This window comes from Physeter macrocephalus, chromosome 19 (genome assembly GCF_002837175.3).
Source record: "Physeter macrocephalus isolate SW-GA chromosome 19, ASM283717v5, whole genome shotgun sequence".
Lineage (NCBI taxonomy): Eukaryota > Metazoa > Chordata > Mammalia > Artiodactyla > Physeteridae > Physeter > Physeter macrocephalus.
In genome coordinates, this window is record NC_041232.1 from 7,993,953 (window position 1) to 8,012,734 (window position 18,782).

An 18,782-nucleotide genomic window follows, 5' to 3' on the forward strand; every position below is an offset into this window, starting at 1 on the left:
TGCTGTATGCTTTTGTTCTTTTAAAAAGCAATTTTATCGAGGTATAAAGCACTCACAATAAAATACATCCAATTTCAGTATAGAGTTTGAGTTTTGTTTTTTTTTGTGGTACGCGAGCCTCTCACTGTTGGGGCCTCTCACTGCTGTGGCCTCTCCCGTTGCGGAGCACAGGCTCTGGACGCGCAGGCCCAGCGGCCATGGCTCACGGGCCCAGCCGCTCCGCGGCATGTGGGATCCTCCTGGACCGGGGCACGAACCCGTGTCCCCTGCATCGGCAGGCGGACTCTCAGCCACTGCGCCACCAGGGAAGCCCTAGAGTTTGAGTTTTGACAAAAGTGTACACCCGCGTACCTGTTAGCACAATCCATATATGGACCATTTCCATCACTTTAAAAAGTACACTCTTGCCCACTTCTAAACAGCTCATCCCAGCCCCAGGCAACCACTGATCTGCTTCTGCTTCCAGTCACAATAGATTATATTTGCCTTTTCTAGAACATCCTATCAATAGAATCAAATCCTATGCACTCTTTTGTGTCTGGCCCCTTTGCCTCAGCACCATTTCTTCCTTGAGGTTCATTTATCATGTTTCTTGTGTCGGAATTTTTGTTTCTTTTATTGCTGAATAGTATTCCAATGTATGGACTTACTAACACACTTCACTTTTCATGGACATCGGGTTGTTTCCACTTTAGGGAAATTACGAGTAAAGCTGCTATGGATATTTTTCATCAAGTCTTGTTGTGAACAAATGCTGTCATTTCTCTTTGGTAAGTGCCTAGGAGAGGCATTGTTGCATCTCCTGTGATAGGTACACACAGTTTTTTTTTTGGTTTTTTGGTCGTACCATGCAGCTTGCGGGATCTTAGTTCCCCGACCAGAGATTGAACCTGTGCCCCCTGCAGTGGAAGCATGGACCCCTAACCACTTACCGCCAGGGAATTCCCAGTACACACGCATTGATTGTTATGTCATCTTGATGAATCTACCACTTTTATCATGATGAGAAGTCTATCCTGGTACTAATATATTTGTTGTGACGTCTACTTTGTCTAATATTGTTATAATCGCTCGAGCTTTCTTGATATTAGTGTTTGCATGGTATGTCTATTCTCTGATCTCTGCCTTGTAATTAGACTATTTAGACCATTTACACTTAAATAATTACCAATTTAGTTGGATTTAAATCTCACATGTATTATTTGTTTCCTTGTTGCTTTTTTCTTTTCCGGTCTTCTTTTGGATTGAATATATCCTAGTAAGTTGTCATCACCACTGGCTTATAATAGCTGTATAGCTCTTCATTTCATTTATTTTTCTGGTGTTTCCAGGCACCTCGTGTTCCTTGAAGTCCTGGTGCCTTTGCCTCGGCAGGACCACCATGGTCTGCTTGGGTCCCCCTCCCAGCACCACATTTCAGAAAGTACCTCCAGGCCAAGAGCTGACCCAGCCTGGGGTCCTCCTAGTTTGCCTCCCTTCTTTCAGGGACTGTAGCCCACTTCTGTGTCTGAAAACAGTTATTTCATATATTTTGTCCAGTTTTCTGGTTGTTATTGTGGGAGCTTAAGTCCGGCTCTGGTTACCATATTATGTTCTGAAGTGTGATTTTATTTTTGAAATGAAGTATTTGGTTCTTGGCAGGAGAATGTGTTAAATATGTGAAACTGGGACTACCTGTAAAACCCTAGATGCATAACACCATTGTTATAACTTCACAAAGTGCTGTAAAGATGGTGATGATCAGTTTCTGGCTTACGCATGGCAGCACGTGTAAACCTCAGAAGCAGAAGCTTTGAAAAGTTCTGTATCAGTACCGTTTGAATGGTAACAGCCCATAATCAAGCCCTTAGGTGCTCAGTGTTCTACATACAGATCTTTTTAAAAAAAAAAATCATGTGTGTGCTTTCTTAAACTTTTATTTATTTATTTATTTATTTATTTTTGGCTGAGTTGAGTCTTCTTTGCTGTGCCCGGGCTTTCTCTAGTTGCAGCGAGCGGGGGCTGCTCTTCGTGTGGTGCGCGGGCTTCTCATCGTGGTGGCTTCTCTTGTTGCAGAGCACGGGCTGTAGGCACGCGGGCTTCAGTAGTTGTGGCGCGTGGGCTTCAGTAGTTGTGGCTTGCGGGCTCTAGAGCGTAGGCTCAGTAGTTGTGGCGCGCGGGCTTAGCTGCTCCGCAGCATGTGGGATCTTCCCGGACCAGGGCTCGAACCCGTGTCCCCTGCATTGGCAGGCGGATTCTTAAGCACTCCACCACCGGGGAAGTCCCCTACAGATCTTATTTAGTCTTCAAAATGACCACATGCCGAGGTTGGCATCAGCCCCATTTTACAGGTGAGAGGACCTGCACTCAGAGGTGAAGCTGCTTCTCACCTGCGTGGCATCTTGTAAACAGTGATGGCTGAACTGAAATGGACCTTACAGAGTTGGAGTCTGCCACTCTCCAGAGCTCAGGCCCTCGGTCACTATCTGAGCTGATGATGTAAATAGATGAAACACCATAGGACACAGCAGTAGAGTTCAGGTTAACTAGTGCTGAAACTGCCATGTATGAAGTGGTTATTTTCTTCCTCAAAGAGCTACTTCTTGCCAGGACAAAGCAGCACGGTTAATTTCCCACAAGAAGTGGTTTCGAAAAAGCCCTCACCCTCTCTCCACCTTCTCTCTCTCCTTTGTTGCCTCCCACCTTTCTTCCTTTACTCTTTTTTTCTTTTCTTTATGTGTTTTCCCCCGTCTCCGTCTGTCAGAATAGCAATAAGGGCAACAGCAAAAAAGAATGAAATAAAACCGACCCCAGTTTAATTCATGAAACCACAGAGTGCTAGGCTTAAATGAAACATTAGATTTTTATCTATCCCAGTCCTTTTGTTTTGCCAATCAGGAAACCAAGGAACATTAGCACAAAGAGTTGGTGAAAACCACCCAGCTTGTTGGCTACCACAGGAGCCAGAGTCTAGGGCGTACTGACCATGGGTGGGGTGTGGGGACCATCTGGCTCTGGGGTGTCATGAATATGAGTTGGGTCTAAGCATCTTATCAGGGATAAGTGGGTAATGAAAGCAGGTGACAAGAAAGAGACTGACTGGGTTATTGCTTAAATTAGTTATTTAGGGAATGTTTCTTTGAGGAAGTGATTTGAAGAAGTGATTGGTTTTGAGAAAGAAAGAGCCCCCGTGAGGATCAGGTGGAAGAGCGTTCTCAGCCGAGAAGGAACAGCATTCTTGGCATAGGGAACAGCATGGTAATCAGCAGGGGCAGGAAAGAACACAGCAGGTTCCAGAATCAGCCAGAGGCCAAGGTAGGCAGAGAGAGAGGTGGGCAGGAATCAGGGTTTTATTTTACGTGTAATGGGACGCTCTGGTAGGTTTTGACCATGTCCGATTTGTTTTAAGATCATTCCAGCCTCTTTATGGCGAATGAATTATCCAAGTCAAAAGTGGGAGAGTGGAAGCAGGGAGATGAATTCGGAGGCTGCCGCCGTCCAGGAAGTTGGCAGTGCTGGCTTACATCAGACGAGGACAGTGGAGATGCAAGAAGGGGGTGGATTGGGATTTATTCTGAAGATAAAACCTAACAGGTCAGCTAGTGAATGTGGGGAGTGAGGGAAAAAGAAGACTCAAGGAGAACTCAAAGGCCATTTAGGGGATAGTATACTTAGTTTCTATAATTTAGGACAGCGGTCCCCAACCTTTTTGGTACCAGGGACCGGTTCCATGGAGGACAATTTTTCCATGGATTGGGGCGGGGTGGGAGGGAGATGGTCTTGGGATGATTCAAGCGTATTACATTTATTGTGCACTCTATTTCTATTATTATTACATTGCAATATATAATGAAATAATTATACAACTCACTATAATGCAGAATCAGTGGGAGCCCTGAGCTTGTTTTCGCTTTTTGCTCACTGATAGGGTTTTTTTTGTTTGTTTGTTTTTTGTTTTTTTGCTGTACGCGGGCCTCTCACTGCTGTGGCCTCTCCCGTTGCGGAGCCCAGGCTCCGGACGCGCACGCTCAGTGGCCGTGGCTCACGGGCCCAGCCGCTCTGCGGCATGTGGGATCTTCCCGGACCGGGGCACGAACCCGTGTCCCCCGCACCGGCAGGCGGATTCTCAACCACTGCACCACCAGGGAAGCCCACTGATAGGGTTTTGATATGAGTCTGCAAGCAGTTGATTTATTATGGTCTCCATGCAGTCAAACCTCTCTGCTGATGATAATCTGTATCCGCAGCCGCTCCCCAGCGCTAGCATCACCGCCTCAGCTCCACCTCAGATCATCCGGCATTAGATTCTCATAAGAAACACGCAGCCTAGATCCCTCACGTGCGCAGTTCACGGTAGGGTTCACGCTCCTATGAGAATGTGATGCCACCGCTGATCTGACAGGAGGCGGAGCTCAGGTGGTAATGCAGGTGATGGGGAGCGACTGTAAACACAGATGAAGCTTCGCTCACTCGCCCGCCACTGCTCACCTCCTGCTGTGCGGCCCAGTTCCTAACCGGCCATGGACCGGTACCGGTCCGTGGCCTGGGGGTTGGGACCCCTGACTTAGGGGAATGAATACATTCTATAAAGTATATTTCCTTAAATTATTCATAACTCTGAAAGGAAAGGAACTAGTTAATGCACAGAAAGATGAAGTGAACGGGGTAATTGAAAGCACCGCGTCATCACGTCACCTTCATGCTCTATACGTGTCCTAAAGCCCCACTGCAGGACAGAGTCCCTCTTGTTACCGTCATTCAAGTCACCCAAACTGGCCTCAGTCTTTTTTTCTTTGTCTTTTTCTTCTAGCGTGTACTCCACCGATGAGTCTCACGCTCTGTCTCCCTCTGTGGGACGCCGCCTTCTGGCCTGTGCTTTTCTCAAAGATCCAGCCGTTTGGGAATTCCCTGGTGGTCTAGTGGTTAAGACACTGTGCTTCCACTGCCGGGGAGAGGTGCGGGTTTGATACCCGGTCGGGGAACTAAGATCCCACATGCCGTGCGTCATGGCCAAAAAAAAGCCCCAAAAAACAACAACAGCAAAAGATCCAGCCATTCAGGGATTAGCTGAACCATGAACAGTCCCTTTTCTGATGTTCCTTATGTGCCATTTATTTGGCACTTCCTGTGGCAAATGTAGGATTTCCAGGTGCCCTTTCCGTGCGGTTTCTCTAACTGGAATCCAAATTCCTTGAGACTAAAGAAAACCTCTGATGCTGTTTTCCTCTTTGTGGCTAGAAAGCATCTAGTTCAGTATTTTATACATCAGAGGAAGTGACTTTTTATTTTTTTGTCTTTTTGCTTTAGCGTGAAATCCTTTCAGCTGCCATTACTGTAAAACTCTTACTTGTAGCATTTTGTGTAAACAGTAGGAGTATAGCTATGTACTCTGTGATTACTTTCTCAGCGTGAGGAGAGCATTCCAGGCGTGAAGTCATGGCCCACCAATGATGCACCCAGTGTCCTGTCCATCACCTTCGTCGTGGCCCTCGTGGGCATCTGTGCACTGCTGGGACGAGCGTTAGCGCGAGCACCCACAGAAATAGAGGGCCCAGTTGGGCAGCTGCATTGAGTAGACGGTTCGCGGGAGAGCAGCGGCGTGCTTGTCCCCGTCACGCACAAAGGGTGGAAGGGACTTCCCACCGCCACATCCCCACTCCTGGCAGAAGGCATAAGGCCCCGAGCGTACAAAATTACAACACGTAAACGCACCCTCTAACTTTTAAACATACCTATGTCATTTAATTAACAAATTGCTAGAGTCAGCTGGCTACAAGTTAAAATGAATTTGGACTAAATAATCGGAAACCATCCCATTGCTCTAGTAAGAAATCATTTCATAGTCATGAGATTTCACGTCAAGATATGACAAGCCCACTCCAGCCACCAGTCACCGGAGGTGCCGCAACAGTGGCCTGTGGGCCTTCTTGCCCCAGAGGGTTGGCTGTGGCACTGTCACCACCTGGCGTTCTGCTATCAAGGTTCTACTTTTTTGAGCCTCGAAGGCTTTTGCTGACATCTTCACATTCTGGTAGAAATATTCAGAGCCAGGTGGTAGGCAGGCACTGTTAACACAAAGGGGTCAACACTTTGTACCTGTTATGGGTCGGCTTCAGGGATGGGATGAGGATGAAAGGGTCATCTGGGGACAGTCGCGGTGGCAGATGAGCATCCTAAGGAACAGGAAGGAAGAAGGATTCAGCTTTGCCGTGTTGAGAAGAAAGAGGCCCGGCTCTAAAATCCTCCGCCCCGGACTTGAGAGCTGAGTTTAACTTTTCATGAAACAATTGCCCACTTATATTAAAAACTATTCCCCAGCAGGCTCTTTGGCATTCCGAAGCGAAGCTCTCAGCACACGCGAAGCATTGTGTGACTGAGAAATACCTATAGCCCTGGGATTCTTCTAGACGGATCCCTCCTCAGCCTGCCGGATGAAGCCCATCTCCCCCCCGCCCCTTCAAGCCTCGGTGGTGGGATAAAGCATTCCTTCCACCTTTTCCCCATAGGAATGTGCTGTGTCCAGATTCAAAGTCTCATTCCTTCCTTATCTCCATGGAAGTTTCCTGTCTCTGACCACTTGTTCTTTCTCTCGACTCTGTAGCCCATTAATCTCTCCACACCTGGCCTGTACTTCGCTTCTTCCCGGAACCATCTGTGACTATAGCACGAGCCATACTGATCTTCCCTTAGTAAATTTATCAAATGTTTATTGAGCCGATTAAGTCCTGGCTGTTGTGCTGAGGATTAGAGAGAAAACCACACAAGAGCAGGCCATTTCCCTCCCAGAGCCCCTGAGTAAGCAACTCCTTGGTGACATCGTTAGAGGCGCATCCTTTCTTAACACTATGCTGCTGTGTATTCCCAAGGCCGGCGTCACGTTTAATGGGGAGATACTAGAAGTATTGCCATTGAATGCCAGGAACAGACAAGGAACAGGAAATGGACACGTTGATCACGCCGACAGGACCAGTACCCAAGAGGTGGACGGCCCGAAGGATTCCTTGAGCAGCGGAGCTGAGTAGCAAACCTCAATACAGAAGGCCCTGGATGTGCTCGTGAGCAAAGACCTGTAACCCAGGGTGAAAATGGAACCTAAACATATGAAAAGATTTTCAACTTGATTAAAGATTGGCAAAGCGCAAATTACTCTGAACTATTATTATTTTTTCTTAATCTTTCAAACTGTCACAAGATCCAGAAGTTTAATAACACACTTTTGGTATGGCCGTGGGTTTAAAAACAGGAGCTGATGCATTGCCGGTGGGTGTACGAACAGGTACTGCTCAGATGGGGCTAATTTGGCTGGGTCTATTAAAATACCAGAATGTCTATATAACCTTTGGCTCAGGAGTTTCACTCGGAGGAATGTATCCTACAAATAGGCTCGATCACATGAGAAATGATGTATGGAGAGGGTTATTTATTGCAACAATTTTGTAAAAGCAAAATATTTCCTGCAGCCCAAATGTTCACCATTGGGGAACAAGTTATGTAACTTCTGACATTCCATCCGCTGGAATAATGCAGCTGTAATGAGTGGCCAGGTAGCTCTTCGTGACTAGTATAGAAAGATCTCCACGGTCTCGAGTTATGAAAAAAAGGCTGACGGAAACAGTATGGTAGGAAATAAGAGTTCGTCTTTGCGCCTGCCTTTGTGCTGTGTTAGGAGGTAACACGGCGCCTATAACAGAGACCCACACATGGGAGTGTCTCTCTCATCCGTAGCGGTGCAGGGTTAGCGGGAGGCCCCCCTCCACGTGCCAAGCTCTTGCCATGTTGTGGCGCTGGTGTCCCTAGGACTGTGGAGTTTCCTGCATTGAGCTGGGTGAAGGAATCACACGGTTTTCTTAGCACCTGGCCAAGAAGTAACACACATCACTTCCCTGAAAAGATACAAGGAACCAGTAATAGCCATTACCTTGGGGGTGATGGTGGTGGGTGCGCTACTGGGAAGATGAAGGACATGGACTAGAAGGAAACTTTTCGTTTTATACCTTTTAAATTTATTTTTACAACTTTGAGCCATTTTGTCCATTCATAAGATATAAAGAGATAGTTGCGAGTTAGTGGCCTTGAAAGCACTAAGGACCCAGGGCCGTGGGAGCACAGAAGAGGGATAGCTCCTCCACCTGGCTGGGCTGGGGAGCCCTTCGAAGTTTACTGCATTACGTGATGCTCAGTTGAGGTCCTGAAGGTAAAGTGGGTGTTAACCAGGTCAAGTCTGGAGGGAATGAGAAGGGTGGGGGAGGGGAAGCGGGTAGAGAGGTGGTCGGCAAGAACAGAAGTGGGTCTGTGTCAGGTGGGGTGAGGAGCGTGTGTGAAGGCACAGAGGCGTGTTGAGTGACCCGCGCTTGCATCCGGTCATGCTGGGCAGGTGGGCGCTGTAGCTCTGGGGAGGTGTGGGGCAGAGGGGGGCGTGCATTGCAGTGCAGATGTTAGAGGCTGGGTCTTATCCAGCGTTCTGTGCAATGATGAGTTCAAAAGCAAGGGAACAGCATGGTCAGATCCAGGCAGCAGCACGCAGGACGAATGGGAAAGGAGACTGGACGAATGTTGAGGTGGCCGTGCCGTGATCTAGGAAGCAATGCATCTCTCCCTGCAAAGCGAGGATGGCACTTAACTAATGCAACGCAGTTAGGTATTATCTTTTATGTATGTCTATCAGTACCTCCAATCAGATTGCAATTGCTCTGAGAACCCGTTTATTTACACTTATAGCACCATGACATAAATGCTTATTGGTTGGGCTTCCCTGATGGCGTAGTGGTTAAGAATCCGTCTGCCGATGCAGGCGACACGGGTTCGATCCCTGGTCCGGGAAGACCCCACATGCCAAGAAGCAACTAAGCCCGTGCACCACAAGTACTGAGCCTGCACTCTAGAGCCCGTGCGCCACAACTACTGAAGCCCGTGTGCCTACAGCCCGTGCTCCGCAACGAGAAGCCACCGCAGCGAGAAGCCTGTGCACCGCAACAAGGAGTAGCTCCCGCTCGCCGCAACTAGAGAAAGCCCGCAGCGCAGCAACGAAGACCCAATGCAGCCAAAAAAACCCAAAACCAAACAAACAAAAAACTTATTGGTTGATTCTCTTTTGTTTTAAATAAACCTTTAATGGAATATATGTATAGAAAAGTGCTCAAGTCCAAGTGCATAGCCTCATGAATTATCACCAAGTGAACACACATGCATTAATTGGTTGATTGTTATTCTGTTTCTTCCTTGTTAAAATTATGGTTAGACCCAGTGTGTTTTACACACCCTCCCCGCTTTGTCCTGGCCATGTTTAATCTGTGATGTACACACATACCCTAATTTCCATACTGCCAGCTTTAATCATTGTTCTTTGAGACGTCTTTGAGAAATATAAATCAGGTGGATTGTTGGAATAATATTTCTATTTTAAATCTCACTTTATTTTGTCATTTTGTTTGTTTACTATTAGATGTGCATTAAACAGTTATAACTGAAAAAAAATTGACCCCAGTCTGGAAAGAGTATTGACATGGTACATAGCCAGAAATTTTTTTCTTTTCCATCATTTCATAATGTTGGTAAAGGCTGAAAGTAATCCAACTATTGCAAGGGTTTAGATATACTTTTCTTGCCACTGAATTTTCACATTTTCCTCCCAGTCCCAATTTCCTTTGTTCCCTTTTGAAGTAAGAGCCAATTGCTTGGAACATTCTATGAATTTTTCTTTGGCCATGTTCATTACCATTTGTGGTTTTGTCTAGTAGACTGTTAATATTCAGGGCCCCAAATCTCTCCATTATCTAAATGAGTGATCTCATGAATTAATCTAAGAACATTTTGTTGAGCACGTATATGCTGAATTTAAATTGGAGGTGGGGTAGATAATTTGGATATTTAGAAGACCTATTTACAATATTCCTCAACTACATTTTGTTACTAATTTTCTTCTGTAAAGTTTTAAGTCAGGAAGTGAAAGTTCTAGTTTGATAAGCAGAGTCTAATAAAAAAAAAATATATATATATATTTGGGGCTTCCCTGGTGGCGCAGTGGTTGAGCGTCCGCCTGCTGATGCAGGGGACACGGGTTCGTGCCCCGGTCCAGGAAGTTCCCACCTGCCGTACCAAGGGGCTTCCCTGGTGGCGCAGTGGTTGCGCGTCCGCCTGCCGATGCAGGGGACACGGGTTCGTGCCCCGGTCCAGGAAGCCCCCACATGCCGCGGAGCGGCTGGGCCCGTGAGCCATGGCCGCTGAGCCTGCACGTCCGGAGCCTGTGCTCCACAACGGGAGAGGCCACAACAGGGAGAGTCCACAACAGTGAGAGGCCCGCATACCGCAAAAAAAAAAATAAATTAAAAAAAAAAATTATTTATTTATTTAAGGTTTGCATGAAGTAGATAAAAATAATTAAATATTCATTTTGATTTATATTTATTTATTCCTCTTGGGACTTGGAAGAAATGAAAGGGAGAATTATTCAGTGGGAATTTAAGTTAGTATTATTCATCTAGGAGGGGCATGGTGCCCTGTGGGAGTTTTCTGTTTTTACATCTGTATGCTTTTTTTCTGTATTTTTGAGTTTGCTTTTCTAGTTATCATTTAAGATTTCCTTTATTTTCACTTGTAAAGACTATTGTGTGTCCTGAATGTGTCAGAGTAGTTGTTTTCAGCCTCTGCATTACCCAGAACCTTTGCACAGGCTCCGGACGCGCAGGCCCAGCGGCCATGGCTCACGGGCCCAGCCGCTCCGCGGCATGTGGGATCCTCCCGGACCGGGGCGCGAACCCGGTTCCCCTGCACCGGCAGGCAGGCGCGCAACCACCGCGCCACCAGGGAAGCCCCTGAGTTTGCTTTTCTAGTTATCATTTAAGATTTCCTTTATTTTCACTTGTAAAGACTATTGTGTGTCCTGAATGTGTCAGAGTAGTTGTTTTCAGCCTCTGCATTACCCAGAACCTTTGTAATTACTTATTTTAGTCCCATGCCTCTGTGTGTGAATTATTTTATCTTCCATACAAACTTGTGCTTTATGAAAAACATCCTGTAGAGATTGACAACCATGTAAGTGATCAGGCATTAGCTTCTGGAAATTTTAGATCCCAATTTGTGATTGACTTAAAGCCACTATTCAGGAATATCTTTTGAGCCTTGTCCCTGGCTTAGTTGTATGTACCCAATCTTATTTTTCTTTCTTCCTTAGCACCAGTTTTGTTTTTTTTTTTTTGGTGGGGTGGCAGGAAGAGTCAGGTTTATTGAGGTATAATTTAAGTAAAACTCACCATCTACAATGTACAATTCTGTGAGTTTTGACAAATTCATAAAGTTGTATAACAACTACCAAAGTCAAGATACAGAGTAATTCATCACCTCCACAAATGTTCTAGTGCCCTTTATGGTTGACCGCCACACCCCACCCCAACCCCTGGCAACCACTGATCTAGTTATTCCTGTGGTTCCTCCTTTTCTAGAATGACACATACGTGGACTCGTTCAGCATGTAGCCTTTGGGTCTGGTTTCTTTCACTTAGCACAGTGCATTGGAGATTTACTTATAGTGGATGTATCAGTAGTTCATGCCTTTGTCTTGTTGAGTAGTGTTCCATTGTATGGATACATCACAGTTTACCTAGCCATCAACTGAAGAACATTTGGGTTATGCCCAGTTTTTTGATATTATATATGAAGCTACTACAAATATCTGTGTTCAGATTTTTGTGTGAACATAAATATTCATTCCTATTGGGTAAATACCTAGGAGTGTGTCTATTTGGGTTGAATGGCAAATGGATATTTTAACTTTAAAGAAATGTTTTCCAATGAGCCTGCATTCCTACTAGCAGTCTATGAGAGTTCCAGTTACTCTACATCCTCTCCTCATCAGCAATGGCATTGTCTCTCTCTCTCTTTTTTTTTGGCTATTCTAAGAAGTATATAGTGATATCTCACTGTGTTTTTAATTTGCATTTTCCTAATGACTAACAATGTTGGACATCTGGTTTTGTTTTTTTTGTTTGTTTGTTTGTTTTTGCGGGACGTGGGCCTCTCACTGTTGTGGCCTCTCCCGTTGCGGAGCACAGGCTCCGGACGCGCAGGCTCAGCGGACATGGCTCACGGGCCCAGCCGCTCCGCGGCATGGGGGATCCTCCCGGACCGGGGCACGAACCCGTGTCCCCTGCATTGGCAGGCGGACTCTCAACCACTGCGCCACCAGGGAAGCCCTGGACATCTTTTCATGTGCTTATTTTACATTTATATATCATCTTTGGTGAAAGTATTCAAATCTTCTGCTCAATTTTTTAAAATACATGATTGTTTATATTCTCATCATTGAGTTTGAGAATTCTTTGTATACTTTGGATACAGGTTCTCTATCAGATATGTATATTGCAAATATTTTCTCCAAATCTGTGGCCTGTCTTTACTTTCCCTTTGTAAGTAATAAGTAATTTATGGGAAGTTACTTTTGAGACTGTGTAAATATTTTGTTCCTTATCAAACTTTTGCCCCCTGGTTTTGGCACCTATTGATTTTCTAACTCCATCATCATTCCTTCTATAGTTTTTGGCTGGTATTTGATGCTAAGGAAGAGCTTCCCCTTCTTTCCTTTATTCTTCTCCTCCCTTCTTCCTTCTTTCGCCTTCCCTCCATTGTGGAGTCACAGCCCGTCAGTCATCCCAGCCAGCACAGTAACTCCCCTCTGTGCCTGTTGATTCAGAGGCACGAGGAGTCCAAAACATTATGTATGCTTCTCAGTGAACGAAGCTTCTGGTTGCCAAAATTCGATATTGTCAGTCTTCTTAACTCAGCCCTTCTAGTGGTTATGAAGTGGTATCTCAAAGTGATTTAATTTATATTTGCATGATGACCAACGGTATTGAGCCCTTTTAATGCGCTTATTGGCTAGTCATATTTCTTCCCTTGTGAAGTGTTCACATTTTTTGCCCATTCTTTTATTGGGTTGTTTCCTTTTAAAAATTGATTTGTAAGAGGTTTTTTTTTTTTTTTAATGTATACATAAACGGGATATAGGCCTTTTTCAGATTTGTTTCTTTCTTTTCTTCTTTTCCCATTTGGATATAAGTTTTTTCTAGCACCATTTGTTGAAAAGACTTCCTTTTCCTAATAAATTGCTTTGCTATATTTGTAGAAAATAAGTTGAGCACGTATAAGTGTATTTCTGGATCCTCTATTCTTCATGGATTTAGTCTTATGCCAGTACCACATTGTGTTGATTACCATGGCTGTATAATGAGTCTTGAAATTAAGCAGTGTAAGTCCTTGAACCTTTTGTTTCTTTCTCAAGATGTTTTGGGTATTCCAGGTTTTTCGCATTTCCATATACATTTTAGAATCAGCTTGTCAGTTTCTTTAAAAAGCCGATGGGGATTATTATTAGGATTGCATTGACTCCATAGATCAATTTGGGGAGAATTAACATCTGCAATACTGAGTCTTCCAATCCATGAACTGACTATATCTTTCCATTTATTTAGATCTTCTTTAACATCTTTCAGTCATATTATATAGTTTTCCACTTAGTGGCCTTGTATATCTCTTATTTATTTATTCTTAAGTATTGGTTCTTTTTTAATGTTATTGCAAATGGACTTGTTTCAAAATTCCATCTTAAAACTGTGTGATGTGAGTGTATCTAATGTCATTGATTCTTTTAGCTAATGACCTTGTATTTTATGGTCATTTATGGATCTTCCTAAATTCACTTATATGTTCTAGTAGTTATTTTGTAGATAGGATTTGTTATATAGTTAATCACGTTGTCTAGGAATAAAATTAGTTTTAACTCTTCCTTTTCAATTTGAGTAAGTTTTATTTCCTTTTCTTATTGCACTGGCTAAGACCTCACAATATTGAATAGAAGGTGTGAGATTAGGCATTCTGGCCTTTTCTAATCTGAAATGCTTTGTACTTTGTTTATCCCACAGCTCAGAGAGGTCTTATTGACATTCTGTTTTATCATTGATCTCAGCATCATATTTAATTCCTTTATATCATTTACCATAAATTACAGTTATTTCATTTGTTTACTACTTTGTTGTCTGCCCCTTACACAAACCCGTAAGTCTCTTATGGGAAAAACTCTGTCTTCACCAACATATAGCACAGTGACTCTTAGTAGACACTCAGTAAATGCTTTGTCAAATGAGTAAATTTTGGTAGGAACTTTTAGCAGTTATGCAGTCTATATCCTCCTTCCCAGTGTTTGAATCTCCTTGGTAAAACCTAGGACAGGTATTATTTCTTAGAAGATTTTTTTCATATTTTTCTTTCCCTCTTTTTAATTTTTTAGGTGGTTATATTTCAATTTCCCAGAGAAACCATTTAATGCTTTCAAAAGTTCTTAATTGATCTTTTATAAAAGATAATACAATTCTTTCTACTAATTTTTGCAAAATATTTTAGTGGCAAATTGGGATAGTTTGCCTTTCCTGGATGTTGCATACACTCGGAAGTCAGTCAGTATTCAGGCAGTTTGCAGTGGTTCAAATATAGAAACAAGGGTAAACACATTCCACAGTTACCTAGTAAGCAGGTGTTGGGTCACTACTCTTTATTCTTTGAAATCTGGAGAAATTGCACCAATGAAGTGAACCAGTTAGGCAAATTGTTTCCTTATTTTTGCCCTTTAGCTTTTGTTCTAATCTGAGTAATGCTTCATTTTTTTTTTAATGTAATTTAAGTCTAATGAAGGTAAATTGCATTCAGCCTGGAACACAATGATCTAGGATGTATCCAAACGGCAAAATGTCTTTCTTCTGGCTGCTCCATTTTAACAGCTGCTGTGATAGAAAGTAATGCTTCAGTTTATGTACAGACACGAGGAAAATACTGTTTTTTTCCTCCCATACGATGTTCCAAATAATTCTTTGGCTTATCTTACACATTGATGATGGAAATTGCATTAAAGAAGTAGGTGACAACATATTAAGTTGGATGTTTATTCATTCAACTCCCTTTCTTCATCCTCCTCCTCCTTTCTTTCCCCTCCCTTCCAGTTTACAAGTGGAGATTTCAACAGTCCTCCACCGATAATGGAGAGAATAAATAGACATTCAGTAAGATTTAGAGCACCCGGACAACCCTATCAACCAACTTGGCCTAACTGCCTTTTTACTTTATTTAATGAAACACTCCACCCTGTATACTGTTGTTGTTTTTTTTTTCAAGTACCCTTGAAACATTCACCTAGAGGGACCAAGTTTGGGGCCAAAACCAAGTTTCAATACATTTAAAAGGATTGGAAGTCCTACTGAATGTGTTCTCTGACCACAACAGAATTAAACAGAAATCAATATCCCAAAAATACCTGGAAAAAAACCCCCCAAATATCTGGAAATTAAACTACACTTTCCTGAATGACTCATGAGCCAAAGAAGAAATGACAAGGGAGATCGGAAATTACTTTGAAATGAATGAGAACAAATATTCAACCTTTCTCTTATTTAAAATAAAAATATTAACATGCAAATCGGTAGAGATTCACATCTTCAATTCTTCCTGCTCGTCTGCTTCTTGAATTCCCTGCTCCCTCCATATGTTGGCCTTGCTGCAGTTCCTTGACAATATGAGCACGGCTGTGCTCCTGCTGGAGCTGTGCACGCAGCCCCTGTTAGTCTGGTCTTGCCTATTTAACCAAGTAGTCCAAATACCTTTCTTCTAGTTCCACTGAACAAACATTTACTGTTCTCAAAGGTCATGTTCCTGGAAGCATGGAGGGGAATTTATGGGGCAACAACAGACAAGCTCAAGTTATATAACTCTTATGTTAACGTGAATGAAAATCTTGTCAAAGCTGCTTCCTTCCTGTCCTACCTGGGGAGTTCTGATCTACCTTTGCCCAACATTTTAGACTTTTTGTGAGTCTTTCTTCACTTTTTTTTCCCTGTGACTTCTGTCTCTCCTAACAATCCTTTAATTGTTTGGACCTTCTCAATGCTTTTGACTGTTCGTAATCTTCCAGTATCTCTGCCCTCAGTCTGGTGTCAGCTTGTCCTCTCCAGCTTCATTCATTCACTGAGGCTTGACTAGGTGCAAGGCATTGAGCTGGCCACTGGGTTTGGTACTGGGGTGGGAGACTTGTAAATCAGATAATTAACCTGGGAGAGCACTTTGGCAGAGGCGTGTTGGAAGGGCCATGCAAACAGGCGTGTTGAAAGGGCCTTTCAACACATATTTATTGGCCTCCCACTGTGTAGCAGGCACTGTGCAATGGGGGTGGTATCCCGGGCAGAAGGTACTGATTGCTTGAAGATGAGGCCTGGAGTTGTGAAGGAGAAAAGCACCATCTGGGAATGGGTGATCTGCTCTGGCACGAGGTATTTGGTAGGGACTTGGAGGGACTTGAGCTAGTAAGTGGTGAGAGAAAAGGCTAGAAAGGTTAGGAAAGTACTTCTTTTTTTTTTTCTTAAGGGAGTTTTAGTTCTCTTTCTGTGGGCTTAGCATTTATTAGCTCCATGGTGACTCTTACCAACTTCTGTATTACCTGTATCTCTGATTTCTTTGGTTAATCTTCCACTTGTTCTGGTGACCAGTAGCACTAAGTGGTGGTAACCACTAGCACTGTTAATTGTGCATTTTTTAAAAGTGGCAGGGGGGTTGCCAAGAGAGAAGGAACCTCAAAGCAAGGAACCAGGTGTGTGATTCTCTTACTTTACCTGGATTATTTCCTTTTAGGCATTAAGTAGCCTCTTGAAACCCCCTTTTTTATTTTAAGGGTGGGGGAGGAAGAGGTTGAAACAAATGAATTTGAAAACACCCTGTGGGATAAAATTTACATTCATCGCCCACCCTGAAATTTTTTATTCTTTTTCTTTAGGTTTCTTGCTATTTAAAGATTTTTGTTTGAATGAAATTAATGAAGCTGTACCTCAGGTGAAGTTTTATGAAGAGGTAAGAAGTGACTTTTATCAATGCTTTTATTTCAAAAGCATATTTAACCTGTACTTTGGGAAATATTAAGGCTACTAGATATCTTAGAAATTCGTCAAAAGTAATTAGTACTACAAGATATAGTTTATTAGAGATGCTGACAAAAACTATAAAAATCATATTTTTAAAGCTCTATAGTGTTCTGGAATCAGTGAGGAATAGTTGGACTAAAATTCCAGAGGAGGAAGAATCATTCAGAGGTGTACTGAGCGTTACCAGCCATTTTATTTTCTGCAGAAGCTTGCTGATTCTGGACACAGAAGCCGAGGCAGGGGGCTGCTACTGGGTGAAAGAGAATCTAGCAAAGTTTTGTGGTCACACATTACTAGAGTGACAAATTGGAGACTTGGTGGGAAAGGGTGGCCTCAAACCCACAGCTGGTTTTTCCCAGCAAGACTTTGGGAGGGGATCTGAAGAGGCAGGCCAAGAGCTTCTGGAAGACACATTGAAACCTCCCACAGCCATGCGGTATTAAACGGTATTGAAATGTACACCTGTTGTGGCAGGAATCCGAAAACAGAACAGGCAAGAGATGAAAACCCCACTGAAGAGCCATAACCACTTATCACCTGGGGTGGTGGCTGGTCCAGGTGTGGTGGGCAGATGAGAATCCAGCTTTGGCCCCTGGCAGGAGGCTGCTTCTGGGAGACAGAAAAACCAGAAGAGGTTTCTGGATCTGGAGTAAAAAACAGATGAAGCTGGGAATTCCGTGGTGGTCCAGTGGTTAGGACTCCGCGCTCTCACTGCCAAGGACCTGGGTTCAGTTCCTGGTCAGGGAACTAGGATGCCATAGCCGTGCGGTGCAGACAAACCCTCACCCTCCTGCCCCCCAAAAAACCAAAAAATTATAACATCAAACATATTAAAAAAAAACAAAAACGATGAAGCTGGAGGAGCCCCCAAAACATGATGGGTCCCCCTGCTCAAGACACACGCCAAGTTTTGAAGCTTGAGTGGGCCGGAGGCCAAAGAGCTATCCTGAAGACTTCTGAAGGGCAGAACTGAATCCAGTGGTGAGGAGACAGAGATCTCATTGAACTCCATGGAGAGCCAGGCCTTAGGAACAGGGACCAACCAGAGGCAGACTGAGTCCTACACAAGTGGCAGACCAGACCAGCCCAGCTCAACCCCCTGTTGGGTGATGAACTCCCTCCCTACCTGTGCAGCAGAGAATAAGGGGAGCCCTCTGTCTCTTTTGCAGGTAGAAAATAACAATATATAGTGACTCTCCAATCTTCACCATACAGTAAAAAATGATTTTCCACCTAAGAAGCAAGATCACATGACTTATAAACAAGGCAATAGAAGCAGACCCGCAGATGAATCAGATATTGGAGTTAGCTGACAAGTACCTAAAACTAACTGTAAATAATATGTTCCAGACAATAGAGGAAAAGATGGGCAAAATAATTAGATGGAGGAATAGAGAGTTTCAGCATAATTTGAATGTATTGTGGAAAACCAAACAGATATTCTAGAACATAAAGTATTTGAAATTAGAACCTAGTGGTTAGAAACAATAGCAGATTGTCACATGCGAGACAGGATTAATGAATATGGAAGCAGGTCAGTAGGTCATCTCAAACTGAAATACAGAGAAAAAAGAATATAAAAAAGAAATAAGGGGGCTTCCCTGGTGGTGCAGTGGTTGAGAGTCCGCCTGCTGATGCAGGGGACACGGGCTCGTGCCCCGGTCCGGGAAGACCCCACGTGCCACAGAGCGGCTGGGCCCGTGAGCCGTGGCCACTGAGCCTGCGCGTCCGGAGCCTGTGCTCCGCAACGGGAGAGACCACAACAGTGAGAGGCCCGTGTAACGGAAAAAAAAACAAGAAAAAGAAAGAAAAGAAATAAAGGCATTAGAGACATGTGAGGCATACCTAAAAGGT

At 43.8% G+C, this 18,782-nt stretch overlaps 1 protein-coding gene across 1 annotated transcript in view; it reads left to right on the forward strand.

Annotated features, from left to right (window-relative positions):
* Positions 1–18,782, forward strand: part of GRK3 (G protein-coupled receptor kinase 3) — a 101,951-nt gene that overhangs the window by 47,118 nt on the left and 36,051 nt on the right. The window contains exon 3 of the mRNA XM_055080678.1: positions 16,784–16,857. Within this exon, the coding sequence (XP_054936653.1) occupies positions 16,784–16,857 (74 nt within the window). The remainder of the gene's footprint in view (positions 1–16,783; positions 16,858–18,782) is intronic.